A 19,576-nucleotide genomic window follows, 5' to 3' on the forward strand; every position below is an offset into this window, starting at 1 on the left:
TGACGCTCATTAAGACACACAAAGACTGTGCTGATAACACTAAGCGATTCCTGTTTGTCCAAGCCTGAAGCAGGCAGAAAGGGCAAGAACAAGAGAGCAAGAAGCCAGCATTTAACAGTAGTAAAGACCCAAGAAAAAGGAACTACCGGTACTGTGTTAGAAAAGATACTGAGGGACAGAAATACTAAAGTGGCATAACTCTGACTTCTGTTAACTTGTACTCTTTTCAAAGACTCACTCTTTTTCTACATGTGTTTCACAGGTATACATTTCTCTGTCAAGCTCTGAAACTCCTCTGCCCTTCTAAAGTAAATAGCAAACAGATGCCTATCGGTTGTGTGTGTGTTTGTGTGCCTGTTTGTTAACCTAAAGATCTGCGCATAAACAATTTGTGTTTTCCCTTCTTAGTTCTCAGAAGGAAAAATAAACTAATATCAGGAAGTAGTAATTCCTACATCAGATTCTGTATGTTTGTAGAGTTGCACTGCTAAGAGCAGATGTAGTTTAACACAAACATTTACTTTCGGAAACCCAATAGTATTACCCTCAAATGACATTCATGTTGATCTAGGAATGAAAAGGTGTTTGTTCTACTTTCACTTTTCATGTAGTTCTGTTTACTTTCAATATGCTCTAAATCACTCAACCAAAAAAAAAAAAAAAAAAAGAACAGGACATCAACTTCTCTGAGCCAGCTGGTTAAGATTGACCCAAGAATCAGAAACACCAGAAGGCATCTGAGACGCTATTGTTCAACAGATCTATGCAAAACTTTTCCCAGGAATTCTAATGTATATCCATGGTAAATTTCATTGAAATACAACAATTGCTTTGCCAGATGTCCTGTCAAGGATTAGGGAGTCATACAAGGAAAACTCATAAAAAGCAACATCTGTGTCTGTATAAGTAGGTAACAGACAAGATAAAAAACTAGACATTAGAATTTAAAAAAAAGAAACACTGTGCCAGACAGGTAAATTTATTTAGTCACACACACACTACACTACTCGATTTGAAACTTGCACCAGTTAACTCACCTACATTTATCTTCATTATGTTTACTGGAGATAGAATCTTTTTAGCTTTACTCACATTAAAAGTAGGTCAGACACAGATACAACAAGGTTTAACTGCAGTGGGGAAAAACACATCTATACAAGAAAGGGTATTTTCAGCTTGAGAACAGTTGAGATTCAGAAGAAGGCAGGACATACAGGAAGTGGTCAAGAAGATGTAAGAAAGAACAGTGTACAAAATAAAAGGAAAAGAAGCAGAAGAAAATACAGAGATTGGTGCATCAACAATATCTCTGCCCTTTGATCAAGCTGTGGACGTTAACTTCAAACCCCTTATCTGTAACAAAACAGATCCTCAAATGTCCTCAGACAATACATCCTTTCTCTAAGGCCACAGCTGAAACTGCTTACTGCCCTCTGTAGTACAAAAACACACAAGCACAAGTCCACACATACACATCACAATGGTTTAATAGACTCTGAAAGCAAGAATAGAAAGGGTTAGCATAGAACTGTCAAACAAAGACCAGATGGTTGCTTTTGTAAGGAAAGATGCTGCCACATATTTCACAACACTGCCGAATGTGGGCCGCACGTTTAGATAATCAGACAAATTTACATCATGAGAGTATTTTCTAGTTTAACGCTCTTGTTTATAAATCTCCAGCAACATTTAGCACCACCCTTTCTTTACAAAAGATATTCCGCTCTAAAACTAGAGCATGCTGTAGTGCCCAACATAACATGTTTTGTGCACTGGACCATCAGGAGAGAGATCAGCACAAAAAAGCTCATGTAATTACTTTTTATGCTTCTATCTTAATCCATAGAAGCATAATTTATTAGACTTATATTTTCTATTACCAATCCTAATATGCAAATTAATTAGTAACCTAAGCTTTAAAATGTTATATAGACTCAGCTCTGCTGCAGGGATCACCAAATCAGCAGTGGGCAGGAGCAAGTGAAAAGATGTCTTTCATTCCCATTTAAATGGTTCGATGAAAAACTTTTATTCAATTATATTCCATTTTTATTAATATAGTGCCAATTTACACCAACAGTTGCCTTGAGGTGCTTTATATTACCAAGTAGAGAACATATAATATTAGAGAGAAAACCCAAACAATCAGACGATCCCCTGTGAGCAAGCACTTGGCGATGGTGGGAAGGAGAAAACTTCCTTTTAACAGGAAGAAACCTCTAGCAGAACCACGCTTAGGGTGGGGCAGCTGCCTGCCTGGTCCAGCTCGGGGTGGTGGGGGAGTATATAGAGATGAGGACAAAACACAAACTGGTAGACACTAGAGCAGGGTGATATGACCAAAAATATTTATCACGATATACACTTGAAAATTTGCGATAATGATACATATATATATATATATATACACACACTAGAGCAGGGCGATATGGCCAAAAATATTTATCACGATATATATTTGAAAATTTGCGATAACGATATAACTGACGATATAATTGATGCGAGACAAAATACAACTCCACAACATTACTAGCGCAAAAAGACAACCTTCCATTTATTTTCACGTAAACAAGAAGCTGGTTTTTATGTACACTAAAGCTTTATAAAAATGTATCAGTGCAAATGCAAATTCCTTGCTGAAAGTTTAACCAAAAGGCATTTCCAGTAGAAATGGGCTGACATATCCTGAGCATAACCATGTATAATATCCACTGAAGTTAAAAAGAGGTGCTTTGCAACATTAAACTGCAGTGTGCAGTACGCATTTTTCGGACCATAAGGTGCACGGGATTATAAGGCACATTAAGCGAAACAAAGCAGTCAGATAAATCAAACTTTATTAAACTCATTCTTCTTGCTTCCTCCACTTCTGTACCATTGATTCATTAATGTTGAATTCTCTGGCAGCTGATCTATTCCCATGTTGTTGCAGTATATTAATGACTAACCTCGTATTGTGGATGGATTATCTCAGTTGTTCTCCTGACTGAAGTTTGGTCCGTTTACAGCATCCGGACATGCGATTGCATTTGTCTCTAACCATGAGGAACCTTCACGTTAACTTTTATAAGTGGAAAAGTGTTAGTGTTCGTCCTCCAGCTTCACTGTTATGTTATGCTAACATAGCTGTGTCGCTAGCGATCACGTAGCACATCATTATATACCAGCTAGCCCAACTTCAGTAACCCTACAAACGTCACTGCTGTTTAGTTTCCTGTCTTCATTTATGTTGGAAGTGATAACAGAGCTGTACGTTTGATTTTTTTCAGAAATCTCTCCGTCAGAACATGCTATATCATGCTTAGGTAACTAGCGAAACTAGCGAGCTAACTTCCGCTAGCTTCCTGCTAACTTCTAACTCCGTTAAATGTAATAACTTTTGTTTTCATGGATGCCTGGAAGTTAAACTTCATAGTTACACCTGGTAAAGCAGCAATGCTGATCGTTTTATTAAAGATGAAATAATTTAGACAGTTTTCAACTCTCAGTGATGCTGCAGTGTTGTTTGACCTGAAGTCAAATATACGGAGTTTGGGACCCAGATTACTCCCAGATTTAAGAGCATCTTAGTCCGACAAATACGACAATAACAACGGCCGCTTGCATGTTCTGCAAAAAAATGTGCTTTGTTGTGTATCTGACGGACAAACACCAAACCAGTTCCACATCATGGAAGTTGCACCATTTTTACAAACCAATTCTGGTTCCTCAACAATCGGCCATGTGCGTATGAAAACAAAGGCACTGCGCATGCGCGTTTTACTCCCATTCTATCGCGATATTTCATTTTCCTATCGTTGCCTAACATTATACCGGTATTACCGTGAACGGTATAATATGGCCCAGCCCTAATACACACACACACACACACACACACACACACACACACACACACACACATATATAAATATAAAAGACACACTAGACAAAATACTTTACAACTCCACAACTTTATTAGTGCAAAAAACCCCATCAATGTATTTTCACTTAAACAAGCAGCTATTTTTTTATGTGCATTAAAGTTATATAAAAATTTTACAGTGCAAATGCAAATTCCTTGCTGACAGTTAAACCAAAAGGCATTTCCAGTGGAAATTGGCCGACATATCCTCAGCATAACCATGTATAATATCCACAAAACTTGAGTTATACACATACAATACCGTAATATTATGTTGAAGCACAGTATGTATCACTCAGCGAGGCTCCTGCCTACGATAGCCGTAATGCTCCGACAATCCATCAAGCGGTGCGGGTTCGTAGCTTAGCAAAGTCATACTAAAACATTTGACAGATTTTTGAGCGCCGTGTACGACATAAAATCATTTCGAGGTCAGTAAACACAACTAGAATTCATACATAAGGCACACAGGATTATAAGGGGCACTGTCGATTTTCAGAAAAATCAAAGGATTGATTTTAGGTGTGCCGTATTTTCCAAAAAACATGGTAATAATGACGGCCGGCTAGCATGCTCTACCAAAAATAGTGCTTTGTTGTGTATCTGACGGACGAAAGCTAAACCAGTTCCACACCACTGAAGTTGCAGCATTTTTACAAACTAATTCTGGTTCATCGGTTTCATTCAACGATCGGCTTTCGCCCTTCTCATTCTCCGCCATGCTTTTTCCGCCATGTGCGTATGAAAATAAAAGGCACTGCACATGCGCATTTTACCCATATTCTATTGCGAGATTTTATTTTCTTATCGTTGCCCAACATTATACCGGTATTACTGTGAACGGTATGATATGGCCCAGCCCTAGCAGACACATTTTTGTTGAAAAATAAATAAATAAATAAATAAATAAATAAATAAATAAATACTTGTAAGTGAGCACTCAGCCAGCTTGCTTCACAGGTGACTGTGAAAAACTGCCTGACATACTTTACTACTGACCGTTAACTAACATTAGTTAGCTGTGTAGTTACAAAGACTACAAGATTCACTATAGTATATCTATAATACTGTCCAATTCCTGGTGGACAGTTTTTGGAGAATTAGAATACAAACTAAAGAAACGAACAGAAAACACGAGGTCTTCTTTCTTGTTCAAACCTGGACCTCACACTACAACTCAACCGCTAATAGTTGCATCACAGATTTGGGTGTATTACACTAGTGGTGGTGACTAAAGTGGTCAGAAGCCAACAAAAACAATGACCTAGAGATTTTCTTTAATATGTTGAACCTACCTATTTTTGACAATGCTTTTAAACTTGATAAACAAATCAGCTCTGTAGTTAAGGGATCTTTTTATCATTTACGGATTTTAGCCAAAGTCAAGTTTTACCTTTGCAGGAACGATCTAGAAAGAGTGGTCCATGCTTTTATTACTTCACGGCTGGACTACTGTAATTCCCTCTATGCTGGCCTAGATCGTTCCTGTCTACATCGCCTTCAACTGGTGCAGAACGCTGCCGCTCGCCTGTTGACCGGTTCAAAAAAAAGAGACCACATCACTCCGGTTCTCTGCTCTCTCCACTGGCTCCCAGTTGCTTTTAGGATTGATTTTAAAATCTTACTGCTGGCTTTTAAGGTTTTAAATGGCACTGCACCTTCTTACCTGTCAGAACTCCTTAGTACTTATCGCCCCAGGAGATCTTTGAGGTCAGCCGATCTGATGCTTTTAGATGTTCCCAGGTATAAATTAAAGACAAAGGGAGAGAGGGCGTTTGCTGTGGCTGCACCCAGACTGTGGAACAGTTTACCTCCTCACATCAGATTCTCCAAAAGCCTAGAAACTTTTAAAACTGCTCTTAAAACTCACCTCTTTTCATTGGCTTTTAGAAAGGTTTAATTTATTTGTTTATTTATTTTTTATTTGATCAGCGAGGTGTTTTACGAAATTGTGTTCTATTGTATTTTTATCTGTATTTACTGTACAGCACTTTGGTCAGCCTTGGTTGTTTTTAAATGTGCTCTATAAATAAACTTGACTTGACTTGACTACCCATGCTTATTTAATGGATTACTTACATCAATTTATCAGACTCATCAGCTCCCTCTGACGCAACAAAAAGATTACACAACTTCCTTCCCCCAAACGTATACAATATTCACCATGACCTGTAAATAGACTCCATTGTATAAAAATAGTGAACTTAGTTAAATGGTGCTCTCATTAACACCTGATGTTGGCCAATGAAGATGATTTATTTATTAATTTGTGCCAACGTACCCAAAAACCAACACTGCCATGCAGAATATCTGTCTTGGATTCAGTGACCAAACATACATTTCAAATGCATTACATCTGCATGACTATGTTGGCCTGCCTCACTGTTATATTTCCAGCATTTTAGTACATTTCCGTTTCAGTCATAGAAGTCATTAAATTTCCACAGTAAGTAGTGAATGCTCTGTTCTTTGCATTGTGTTTTACTGCATAACTTTTTGTTAATCAGAGGGAAGTAGCTAAAGTAGCTGACTTGTGTTAAAACAAGACATGACAATGGTTGACATGTTTGCTTTTCTTTCCATCTTTCCCAGTTTTTTTAAAATCACTAGCCAACACTGCAGTACACATAAAGACAGGAAAAAAAACTAAACAAAAAACAAAACTGTGAGCACATCCATAAAATCCCTCCATTCTTTTCACTTCATCACTAAGCGCTGTCTTATTAAAACACACACACAAATTAACAACACAAATTAGTTAACCTTCCTAATTGCCTCTGCTTTTATAGCTTTAATTGTGCTCCTGTCATAAACAACTTGTGCAGTTACAGGAACAATAAGACCAACTGTTGAGCAAAGCCCACTGTAACTATGTGCTCATTCACATCTGCTGTGAATACAAGGATCAGCTAATTGTGTACAAGCTAAAGCTTTAATGAACCAACTGTATTACAGACTGCAACCTCCTTAGACTATAAACAGGCAGTAGATCACTTGAAACCCATTAACAATTTTTTTTTCAATAAAATACACTACTTCGAATCAATTTTAAAGCCAAAGGACTGCATAGGATGTCCAGCATGGGGGCTTTGTGTGTGCAAGGGGACCTCCAGTTAAAAAATAGTTCTCGTACAACACTTCCTCCTGACACAAATAGCTTTTCCTGCCCTATAAATAAACACTGCTAGACTTGGAAAGCGACCAGCCTCATTACACTAGAGGGCTGCTCATAAAGTTGAGGGAGTATAAAAAAAAATACACAGTTCCACTTCAGTCAAGATAGGAGCCAGTTTAAACACACTCAACTGTAGACTCGCATGTGTATCAAGTTTTGGGGGTTTTTTTGTTTGTTTTTTTAAAAAAGACATTGTGTTGAGCTAAAAGCTAGAACTCTTTGCGCCAATCTTATACATAAACCTGTCTGTTGCTTCACTTAATTTTAAACCACTACACAGAACAAGAAACACGTCTCGCAAACTGTTCTCAGAAGTACAATGCCAAAAGTCTCTTAAAAAGGAAAGTCTCAGTTTTTTCAGATGAACTGTGTCTAACCCTCCCTCCATCCATCTCCTAGCATGAACATTGTTCCAGTTGTTCAGAGAAGGCCAAACTAAACAACCCGTCTGAACTGAACTGGGGGCAGGGAGCCTAAGTACCCTTCTCAGAGAAATAGGCTTTTTCTTACACACTTTCATCCTTTCCTCATCATTTACAATCACTATTTCTTTGCTCTTGTAATATCATCTTTTTGTCACATTTTGCTCAGGATGACTTCATCGCAGTATTCATTCCCTACTCCCCATTAACTGAACTCCTTTCACTCACTTTATCGGTTTCTGTCTGTTTTAAAGGTTCCGCCATTTTTATCAGTGATTTGTTGGGTCTTACTTACTTCATTACTTCATCTACATGTAGTGCAGTCATGCTATGCTGGATGTAACACATGCTTTTTCCTAAACCCAGTCTGATAAATGTCCTTTCTCTCAGACATGATTACATCAATACTCACACAAGGCAGCCAACAGGCTAACCTTATATCACCACTGATGTCTTCACACCCACATGAGACAACAAACTAGCCCATGCACAAACATACACCCACACATAAATGAGCATGCAAACACATGCAGGCACCAGGTTCGTCATACCCGGCTCTTCTTTACACGCTCTGCGTTTCATGTATTTGCTGACGAGCAGGTTTTCTAGCAGTGTGTCTGCAGTTCATGTGCACAGGCGATAAGAAATAAAGGGATCCCATGGGAAAGTCCTGTTTTAATTGGATCCATGTTTAAGCAGACCCTAAGCTATTTTCTTCTGCCTTTCCTTGGATTAATTGAAACTAGTTCAAGGCTGTATTCTTTAATATTCTTGTGGAGTAAATCTGGAATGATGAGAGCATTGCAAGTGCTGTCAGCAGTTGACTAACTCCAGCCTATAAAGAACCAATACTGGTATACTAAACATGCATCTCAAAGGCTCACTATCCAGCTAGATGACCAATTTTCAATCAATTAAATGGTTAAGTGATGAAAGCTTTTAGCTCCATTTCATTGTTCATGCTGGTGAGCCGTACCAGGTTTCTAAAGCTCCTGTGACTATATGGCAAGTGTTTTGAACCTATAATCACCATTACATGTGCGTTTTGACATTTTGGAATATTCTCTCAACTGATTCTAAGATACAATATTTTCAGATTGTATGCAGCAAGTGTCATAATTATCTGTTAGAGTTGTGTACTCCCTAATCTCCTGCTGACAATTGACACACACACAGACAGATGCAAACCCTTCATCCTAGTCTCCCAGATTAATGCCCGCCTGTCCCTAAGGGTTTACTGTCACTCTCAGTACTAATACCCTTTTCACTACACCCAGCCAGAACAAACCATTAAATGCCAAACCAACTTAGACTGGGCCTAATCAAACACTGCCAAGTGCAGTCTATGGCTTACTTACAAGAAAAACTTCTTTAATTGAAGAACAAATATATTACAGTGATTCTTACACTTTACAGGGGGGAAAAATAGAATGTAATGTTTTTCTAAGATTTTCCTTGATGTTCTGCATTTATAACCCAGTAAATTCTTTTGGTTCAATGTTTAACCACCCAGTGCAAAAGGCATTCTTTTATAAATGTTTTCAGATGATCAGCATGTGATTATGATTGCATTGTTGCACCAGTTAACACAGTGGACACATTTCATCACTCCTGATAAGGACTGATGAAATGGACATCCATTCCTCCCGTTTTTGCACAACCACATACAGACGCTACATATTCTGAATATGGCAAAAATACAGCAAAAGCTACGTGTACAGTTTAGATTCTAGCAGCTCCGTTAAATTTATGCTATGGAACAGCTGTGCCAAGTGAGAGGAGACCGCATAATCCACACATGAATTAGACACAGAGAGGCTGGATGATAAGGCATGGGTATGTGTGTGTCTGATAGTGGTCTTTGCGCATGAATGTGAATATATGCATGTGTTTGAATGTGTGTGAGTGTGTAAGCCTTGAGTAATCCTGCTTAGTCCAGCAGCTGGGGGAGCAGGTTTAAGCAGTCTGGCAGTTTGAAGGGCTGGAAGAGGATATAACACCAGGACCACTGTCAACAATAATTGAATACACAGACAATAACATGCAGTCAATCAGTGTGTGTGTAAGTATGTGTCTGCATCTCAGTCCACAACTGTCCAGCTTGTGAAAATGTGCTTGGGGGAGGGTAGTAAGACGCTGAGAGTCAGATAACAGCTAAAGCAAGGTAACTCATTTATAGAAGCTTTGCTCAAACCGCAGGGACCAAGCTGTTAATGCGGCCTCAAAAGGTCGAAGCACACGAGAGTCAGTGAAGATTTCTCAAACTATTGACACAATCAAGAAAAAGTATGCTACAAAAATGTTACATGACACTGTAAAAAGAAAATTACGCTGTTTTGGTGAAAGGTTAAATAATTAAAAGAATGCCTTTGAGGAAGAAACAATACTGACAGTATGCTACTGTAACTTTTAATGCCATATAATACAATAGTTTCTTTCTTTTCCAAGCTTTAAAACTGATGGAAACACTGTTCTTAGAAACCATCAAAACGGTTTCTAAAAAGAGTGTTAAGGTTTAGCTAGTAATAGGCAACCAGACTGGCCAGCAGCTGTCTTCAGGATGTTTGTTAAAACAGCAGCATTATCATAACTCTGCAGTGCAGGAAATAGGCCAACTAGAACAAAGACGATTTCTTGGACAGTACACCAGTTGTTATGCCTTTTGGTCAAAAGTCAGTAGTTAGTGCATAGTCTGATTAAGTTACATAAGCAAAGTGATAAATAAGTTCAAAGTTAAGAAATATTATAAGTGATTCATGCTAAAAACAGTTAAAATGTATGGGTTCGTAATTTGCTCAGAGTGAGACATCGTTATCACAAGTGATCTTTGTATTCTATGTGCGGAAATGGGAGCGAGGGAGCGCTCTGATCATTAACCTATCTTTGACGTATTTTCTCCGTTAATGCCGTGAAAAGTGCTTCGGCAGTATTAAAAGAGTGAACGAGTTCATGTACACGCTAAGAGTGCCCTACACGCTTGTACCTTGGGAAACGTTCGTCTTTGTGAGTATTAATATGTTCAGAGATAACTTTTATATGTGTTTACATGGAGTGAACTGCGATGCTAATGTAACGCACGTGTTAAGCTAGGCTAATCAGTAAGTTTGTCATTAAGATGTGTGTTAGCTAGCAATTTATTTTCATTTTCTGTATGTTTCAGTTACAAATGAGAAATAGCAAGGAGAAGCCTTGAGAGAGATAAGGCTTTAAAGGATCTTCATTAAAAGCAAGAAAAGCAAGCCTTGTGTGGAAGATCTCCTCTATTTTGTTCGCTAGCTGTCTAGCTTCACATGGTCACGTGTCGTGAGGGCAGCATAGTAAAAAGACGAAGGAAAAGACGCCTACTCAGCGGGTTCAAACATACAGAGCTACTTTAAGCAACATGAGTCTACGCTCAGGAAGAAATTACCTAAAAGACTACGCTGCTGAAGAGCTAGACGAAGCAGCCGGTGGTGAACAGCAACCAGACGTTGCCACTCAACCAGCTACAACGCAGCAACGGTCTCAACCATTCGACACCAAGTCGCAGCAATCCAGAACCTCGACAAGGCGTTCTCAACGGACATCCTCATCAACAGCTTCTGCAGCTGCAAGGGCCTACGCCAAAGCTCAAGCAGCACGAGCTCAACTGGCCTTCGCTGAAAAGGAAGCTAATGCAATGAAACAGAGAGCTGAACTGGATGCTCATCTGCATGTCCTCCAGTGCCAAAAAGCAATAGCCGCAGCTGAAGCAGAGGCCTCAGCCTATGAAGAAGCAGAGATTCAGAGCGGGGAGCTCTACGGAGAAGTTTGTGAGGAAGCTGAGCCCATCAGTACAGTGCACCGCACTAACGAATATGTTCAACAACAATGTGAGTTACTCTACCCAGACACTCAGCACGACTCAGCACAGCCTCCTAAAGGAAATTGCAATGAAGTAGATGCACAAGACAGTACACAAATAACTAATCCTTTTATAACCAACACTCAGACGAAAACACCACCTGTAAATAGAGAAAGGAAACAGGAGGAAACAGTGAACACTGGTGTAGTCGACACGTACTGGTCCAACTCCACAAAGCACACCCCCAACCTTAACAACTGCGTACCTGAATCAAGTGAAATGCAACAGTTTGCAAAATACCTAATTCGCAAAGAACTAGTCAGCACAGGTCTTTTGCAATTTGATGACAAACCTGAAAACTATTGGGCATGGAAAACCTCATTCATCAGCGCAACCAAAGACCTAAATTTGTCTCCAAGAGAGGAATTAGACTTGCTAACAAAATGGTTGGGTCCAACATCATCCGAACAGGCTAAGCGCATTCGTGCTGTACACACCCTCAATCCTGCTGCAGGTGCGAAGATGGTCTGGCAACGCCTTGAAGAGTGCTACGGCTCACCTGAGGCTATTGAGGACGCACTCTTAAAAAAGGTAGAGGACTTTGCCAAACTCACAAACAAAGACAATGTTAAGCTGCAGGAACTTAGTGACATCTTATTGGAGCTTCAGTGTGCTAAACAAGATGGCGCGCTCCCAGGACTTGCTTACCTGGACACAGCTAGAGGAGTCAGGCAAATAGTGGAAAAACTTCCCTTCAACCTACAGGAAAAGTGGACAACTGTAGGAACACAGTACAAGGAGACTCATAGTGTGTCATTTCCTCCTTTCTCAGTTTTCACACAATTTGTCCAGCGGCAAGCGAAAATGAGGAATGACCCAAGCTTTGCTATGTCCAAGGCCAACACCCATGTCCCTTCTCCCACAGAAAAACTGAGGTCATATAGTCGCAAACCTACTGTGTCAGCACACAAAATGGACATTACGGCAGAGCCGGACCAGAATAATCTCAGTCCAAAGAAAATGGAGGAACCGGATCGCCAGTGCCCAATCCACAAAAAACCACATCCACTCAAAAAGTGTAAGCTCTTTAGAGACAAAACTATTGAAGAAAGACAAGCCTATCTCAAAGAGCACCACATATGCTACAGATGCTGTGGGTCTGTCCAACACATTGCAAAAAACTGTAAAGCAGTGGTTAAGTGTATCGAGTGTGACAGCCTTAAACACTTATCTGCAATGCATCCTGGTCCTACTCCTGCCCCTAAGAGTACTACACCAGGAAACAACGACAATGAAGAGCAAATCGAGAGCTCACCTTCAGTCGAGTCGAAGTGCACAGAGGTATGTGGCCAAGGTGATAGCCCACGTTCATGTTCTAAGATCAGTTTGGTCAAAGTGTATCCCGCAGGCCAAAAAGAGAGAGCTATAAAAATGTATGCAGTAATAGATGATCAGTCCAACAGGTCACTGGTTAAGTCAGAGTTTTTCAGCCTTTTCAAAATCAATGCCAAACCCACTCCATACACCTTAAAGACTTGCTCTGGCAGAGAACAAACCTCAGGTAGGAGAGCTGTAAACTTCTTCCTCGAGTCTTTGGATGGAGAAGTCAACATCCAGCTACCCCCTTTAATTGAATGTGACTCTGTGCCGGACAATAGATCTGAAATACCCTCTCCAGAGATTGCCCAGCATCACCCACATCTTCTTCCAGTGACAGATAACATCCCACCTGTCGACCACCACGCCCCAATCCTTTTACTCCTTGGAAGGGACGTCATCAGGGTCCATAAGGTACGTGAGCAAATCAACGGACCCAATGATGCACCATACGCCCAAAGGCTAGACCTGGGTTGGGTTATTGTGGGGGAGGTGTGTCTAGGAAAAGTGCACAGTCAGTCAGAGGTCAATGTCTATAAAACACACACCTTAGATAATGGACGTGCATCCTATTTTGAGCCTTGCCCAAACACAATTCACGTTAAAGAGAATTATGGGGTCACTATGAATGCAACCTGCATCACAGACAATTTGGGACACTCTGTGTTTGTTAGATCTGAGGGTGATAACAAACAAGCCATGTCTATCGACGACAGAGCATTCCTGACAATAATGGACAGTGAAGTTTATCAAAACCAAGAGAACAGCTGGGTTGCACCTTTACCCTTTCGCTCACAGAGAAGGAAGCTCCCTGACAACAGAGAACAAGCCCTAAAACGCCTCTGCTCTCTCCGAAAGACTTTGGAAAAGAGACCAGAAATGAAAGATCACTACATCCAATTCATGCAGAAAATGTTGGATAACGACCAAGCCGAGCCTGCCCCTCCTCTGCCACTAAGTAAAGAACATTGGTATCTGCCCACGTTTGGGGTATACCACCCACAGAAGCCACAACAAATACGAGTCGTGTTTGATTCAAGTGCAGAATGTGATGGAATTTCGCTCAATCAAGTGCTTCTTGGCGGACCTGATTTGAACAACTCCCTATTGGGAGTGCTGTTGCGCTTCCGCAAAGAGCCCATAGCCCTGACAGCCGATGTGCAGCAAATGTTTTACTGCTTCGTTGTGCGCGAAGACCACAGAGATTATCTGCGTTATCTGTGGTATGAGGACAATGACATTACAAAGAGCATAGTTGAGTTTAGAATGAAGGTCCACGTGTTTGGAAACAGCCCGTCACCCGCTGTTGCCATCTACTGCATGAGACAGGCAGCACAGCAGGGAGAACGAGAACACGGATCTGATGCAAGACAGTTTGTTGAGCGTCAGTTTTATGTTGACGATGGTCTCACATCAGTCGCCACGCCAGAGGAAGCAATCAACCTGCTCACAAGAACGCAAACATGTTGGCAGAGTCTAACTTGCGCCTCCACAAGGTGGCATCAAACTGCAGTCAAGTCATGGAAGCTTTCCCTGTTGAGGATCGTGCAAAGGACCTGAAAGATTTAGACCTAGGAGTAGACCCTCTTCCAGTTCAGAGAAGCTTGGGACTCTGTTGGAACCTACAATCTGACAGCTTCACTTACCAGGTGTCAAATGAGAGCAAACCATTCACACGGAGGGGAGTATTGTCGACAGTTAATAGCCTCTATGACCCTTTGGGATTTGCTGCTCCCATAATAATGCAGGGCAAAGCATTACTCAGAGAACTGTCATCTGATGGAAAAGACTGGGACACACTCTTACCCCCTGAGAAACAGGAGAGGTGGGACTCATGGAAAGACTCTTTGCAAGTCCTTGAGAACCTCCAAATACCAAGGTGCTACAGCCCAGGTACGTTAAGCACAACAAAAGCGAAAGAACTTTGTATTTTCTGTGATGCCTCCACTGTCGCTATAGGTGCAGTAGTCTATCTGCGTACAGTTGACAGTGAAGGACAGTGTCATACTGGGTTTGTAATGGGGAAGTCTAAACTCGCACCCCGCCCCGCACACACTGTACCACGCCTAGAACTATGTGCTGCTGTGCTTGCGGTGGAAATGTTTGAGCTCATCAGAGACGAGTTAGACATTAAAGTAGACAATGTGACTTTTTACACAGACAGTATGATTGTGTTGGGGTACATACACAACACCTCCAGACGATTCTACATGTATGTTGCCAACAGGGTTACGCGCATTAGAGCATCCACCCATCCGAGTCAATGGCATTATGTACCAAGTGAGTTAAATCCACTGACCCTGACAGTCCTGCAGTACTCACTCCAGCAGTGCTACTAACGCAGAAGATGAGTGCTGTGTCTGCTCCACTTGGGAACTTTTCATCAGGGCAGTTGTTTGGGAAACAATGGAAACATGTTCAACACCTTGCTGATACCTTTTGGAAAAGGTGGAAAGGAGAATATTTGTCCACCTTACAAAGTCGTGCAAAATGGACAGAGACTAGACCTAATGTCAAACAAGGAGATGTGGTCCTGCTAAAGGACCCCCAAGCCAGCAGGAACGAATGGCCCATGGGACTAATAGTAAAAACATTCCCCAGCAGCGACAAGAAGGTCCGAAAAGTGGAAGTGCGGACTGTTAAAATGTTTCTCAGACCAGTTTCAGAGATTGTTGTTTTGCTTGCAGAGACTGAATGAATATTCTTCAATGCTAAATGATGTTTGAATATGTTGTATTGATGTTTATTGTGATATAATGTGTGTATATCAAGCGGGGAGTGTTATGCCTTTTGGTCAAAAGTCAGTAGTTAGTGCATAGTCTGATTAAGTTACATAAGCAAAGTGATAAATAAGTTCAAAGTTAAGAAATATTATAAGTGATTCATGCTAAAAACAGTTAAAATGTATGGGTTCGTAATTTGCTCAGAGTGAGACATCGTTATCACAAGTGATCTTTGTATTCTATGTGCGGAAATGGGAGCGAGGGAGCGCTCTGATCATTAACCTATCTTTGACGTATTTTCTCCGTTAATGCCGTGAAAAGTGCTTCGGCAGTATTAAAAGAGTGAACGAGTTCATGTACACGCTAAGAGTGCCCTACACGCTTGTACCTTGGGAAACGTTCGTCTTTGTGAGTATTAATATGTTCAGAGATAACTTTTATATGTGTTTACATGGAGTGAACTGCGATGCTAATGTAACGCACGTGTTAAGCTAGGCTAATCAGTAAGTTTGTCATTAAGATGTGTGTTAGCTAGCAATTTATTTTCATTTTCTGTATGTTTCAGTTACAAATGAGAAATAGCAAGGAGAAGCCTTGAGAGAGATAAGGCTTTAAAGGATCTTCATTAAAAGCAAGAAAAGCAAGCCTTGTGTGGAAGATCTCCTCTATTTTGTTCGCTAGCTGTCTAGCTTCACATGGTCACGTGTCGTGAGGGCAGCATACCAGTAAACAAGCTAACTGTGCTAAAACGGTTGTTTTAGATTACAGATTACAATAGACAGAGTGTAAAATGAAAGTGAAAAGCTATCAAATCTAGCTGCCTGTAATTTACAGTTTAACAGGGAAATTGTGTAGATTACCTGGTGCACAATAGACGTGATAGGCACTTTTTATACAACAACCCAATGCTGCGTTCAATTATATTTCTGTTGTGCATATGCCATGTACATCGAGTATTTTTATGCAAGTTGTTTTTTTGATATGTGGTTATGGTAGATACAATAGATAATAAGTGACATTGTAACACTCAGGAAAGTGACTACAAAAATGTACTTTTCTAATGCTAATTTAACAGTAACAGTTTTGATCAAGCACTGCCAATTCCTACTGTGTTTGCAGTAGCTTCAGAGTTTACAGCAGGAATACTGTAATTTTATTTTTACAACAGCAACAAAGCTGAGAGTATTAGACTGTAAAGTCTATATTCTAGAGCAAAGTACTACTTTTTTATAGTAAGAATCTGTTGCCATAGATTTGAATAGGTACGCTGTAAAATAACAGTTAAAACCTTGTAAATGTAACCGTGTGTACTGACAGTTTTTAACTGTGACATTAGTTAGAGTGTACATGTTTTTAGAATAGTGTTCATATCATATCACTGTAACTATGTATTATACTGTAGTAGCATTTGGGAGGTGTTCTGAAATCTCAATTATTTCTGTTATCAACCAAAAAGTGTTTGCACGACCAAGAACTGAAAGAAGCTACTCAGTGCTGGAATTAAATACTTGTTCTCTTCCAAATTAAAAGCCAAAAGGCTGCTTTCTACACAAAATATTTAAATCCAAAAAACAGTACATAGTTTAAGCTTAGTTAAAGAGAAAACAGACTTGCACGAAACAATCATATTAAACACACAGTAAGGAAAGCTTACTATTGGTATGGGTGGAGAAATTCAAATGTGATTTTGCAATACTCCCATATTGAGTACTTCCATATTCATCTACACTAATACAGAACTAAGATAATACTTGCCAACACATTATTTCAACACAATATATAACACATGTATTAAATATACAGATTATATGTAACATATGATAGAAGTGTTACCACATATGGTTCTGAGCATTGGCCTATATTCTACACTTAATTAATCTTCGACAGTTCAGCTTAGATTTAAATTAATTAAAAGTACATTAATATTACATTGCAAAGCTGGTTATTAATAAACTGAAAGGCGTTTACATCCTTAGGGTACCTTACTTTAAAGAAGGTTTTGGGCTTCAGTTTTTTGGGTTTTTTTTACATGTTTAAATAAAGTAACATTGACCTAACTGAACTTAAATTAAATTATGTTTTAATTCATTTTAACAAGACAGTTAAAATATTTTTAATAACACTGCCAATGCACAGTTTTTGAAAGCTGACTGTTCAGACATGGCTGAAGCAGAATGCTTTAAATCTCACTGTGGCTATTTGCCAAACTCATTCCCAGAAACCAGATTACACCGTCTGCTTTTCTTAAACACAAGTCTCTCTCCAACACACACACACACACACACACACACACACGCGCACGCACCCTCATTATACTGGTTGTTTGGGTAAATAGGCTTAGCTGAAATGATCCATAAATTCCAAAATGTCAGTAGCATAGTCCAAAGAGATGCTCAGGCACAAGGACTACAAGGCAGACACAAAGTCTAGCAGACAAGCTTACAGCTACAAACATAGTTATTGTGATATTTCTCCATTTAACAGTAAAGAGAAATTCTTCTGATTCACTGACCTTGCATAACTGCACACCTGCTCGCAGATTCTGATAAAGCAAAAATGGCACCACTCCCTCTATATCAAGCATTGGTATGCACTGAATTTGTGTCAAAAGACAGAGCACAGCTCAGCCATGATGACCCCAGTGCAGAAAAACCCATGTTATTATCGCTGCTGTATAATCTGTGACAAAAATCACACATTTAGCTGTGTTCGCAGTCAATTCTTTGTACAGCATTAACGCTGTTTAATATTAAACTTGGAAATGCATGATCACCTCAAGCGTAGGAGGCATTTTCACACTACTCAGCCTCACAGTGCATTCACAGCGCAGCATTTGAGGAAGCTGATCTACTTAACCTGCCTGCATATTCTGCTGAGTGTGCCTGGCTGTACAGTTTTGAGCTGGTTTCTACATTCATGTCTATTATTTCATCAAACCTGTTGTTACATGCTGTAAAATAATTCAAGTAAATGATACTGGATTTGCTAAACATAATGGGGAAAGAAAGCCCTGGTTTCTGTCATGGATAATAGAGATGATGACGTCAGTTTAGTAAAGCCATAGTGGAAAATGGCAAATGTTGACTTATGATAGAGGTGACATTTCACTCAAACAGTTTTATATGCCACAATATCAGATTTTAGCTGCATTAGTAACCAATTACAATGTCTGGGCTCTATACCCACTGTTTCAGTGAGTCTATATAGCACAAGGATGGCAAAAAAAAAAAAAAAAAAAATCCTATCACACAGGGGCAATGGTTCTTTCCTGTGTGGTTAAAAACGGATCAATTAACCCCAATGGCTTCTTCCCATCTTCTCTTTCACAAATAATCACACTTAAGCCTGAAGGTGACACACCCTGCCACAGCAGCCTAAACATTAAAGCAACACACCACAAAGACAGAGGTGTTTTAACTATTCGTGCCAAGTTTGACGTCATCAAAACTGTTAACTTTTTATTCAAGTAAACACAAAGTCAAAGAAAGATCACACTATACACTGGTCCCTCGCTATAACGCAGTTCACCTTTCGCAGCCTTGCTGTTTCGCAGAATTTTTTTGTGTGTGCGCAATTTTGCATGCTTTTTTTTGTAAAAACAGCATGTTGTGTTCTGCGTCCTGATTGTCTGTAGACCATTGTCAATCAATCCTGTGCCGTGTCTCCTGTACAGCACAGAATGCATTCAGCTTGTCAAATTTACATAAATCTTCGATCGCTAGCAGTGTGACTCTGAAGTGCTGTAGCGTATGTTTGTAAGTTTTCTCCCCAACAAACACAAAAATGTCCACAAAACGTTTTGCACCGTCAAAGGCGCCTGCGGTAGCACCCAAAAGGCAGATGAAGATGCTAACCATCGCACAAAAAGTTGGACTTCTGGACATGCTAAAGGAAGGTAAAGTTACCGTATTTTTCGCACCATAAGGAGCACTGGATTATAAGGCGCGAATCAAATCCGTCCGTTTGACTTATCCGTCAGATAAGTCAAACGTTACTCAACTTGCTTCCTCTACTTCCGTACCATTGATTCATTAATGTTGAATTCTCTCACAGCTGCTGTATTCCCATGTTTTGGACCTGAAAACAAGGTTTGATCTTTGGTTTCATTCTATAATACTGGACTTATTTTTCTACAAAGGTTTGAACTTTGAGAAT

At 39.9% G+C, this 19,576-nt stretch overlaps 2 protein-coding genes across 5 annotated transcripts in view; one reads left to right on the forward strand and one right to left on the reverse strand.

Moving 5' to 3' along the window:
* The window catches only part of rai14 (retinoic acid induced 14), a 63,120-nt gene that overhangs the window by 37,392 nt on the left and 6,152 nt on the right, over positions 1-19,576 (reverse strand). The window lies entirely within an intron of this gene.
* On the forward strand, positions 10,156-16,137 carry LOC147325835 (uncharacterized). Of its 3 annotated transcripts, none has more exons than XR_015130383.1 (2): positions 10,156-15,829; positions 15,987-16,137. XR_015130383.1 is itself a non-coding variant. In XM_086300556.1 (2 exons), exons 1-2 carry the CDS (start codon positions 10,881-10,883, stop codon positions 14,256-14,258), a joined length of 3,264 nt encoding a protein of 1,087 aa, XP_086156682.1. In that variant the 5' UTR covers positions 10,156-10,880; the 3' UTR covers positions 14,259-16,137. The 3 variants fall into 3 exon arrangements, 2 of the variants coding, with proteins under 2 accessions (XP_086156682.1, XP_086156681.1); XM_086300556.1 differs by having other exon boundaries at positions 10,156-12,662; positions 12,777-16,137; XM_086300555.1 differs by having other exon boundaries at positions 10,156-10,501; positions 10,659-16,137.

This window comes from Aulonocara sp. 'chitande type north' Nkhata Bay, linkage group LG7, assembly GCF_057382095.1.
Source record: "Aulonocara sp. 'chitande type north' Nkhata Bay isolate Kocher_YH1m ecotype deep benthic linkage group LG7, A_spYH_male_GT1.1, whole genome shotgun sequence".
Taxonomy (NCBI): Eukaryota; Metazoa; Chordata; class Actinopteri; order Cichliformes; family Cichlidae; genus Aulonocara; species Aulonocara sp. 'chitande type north' Nkhata Bay.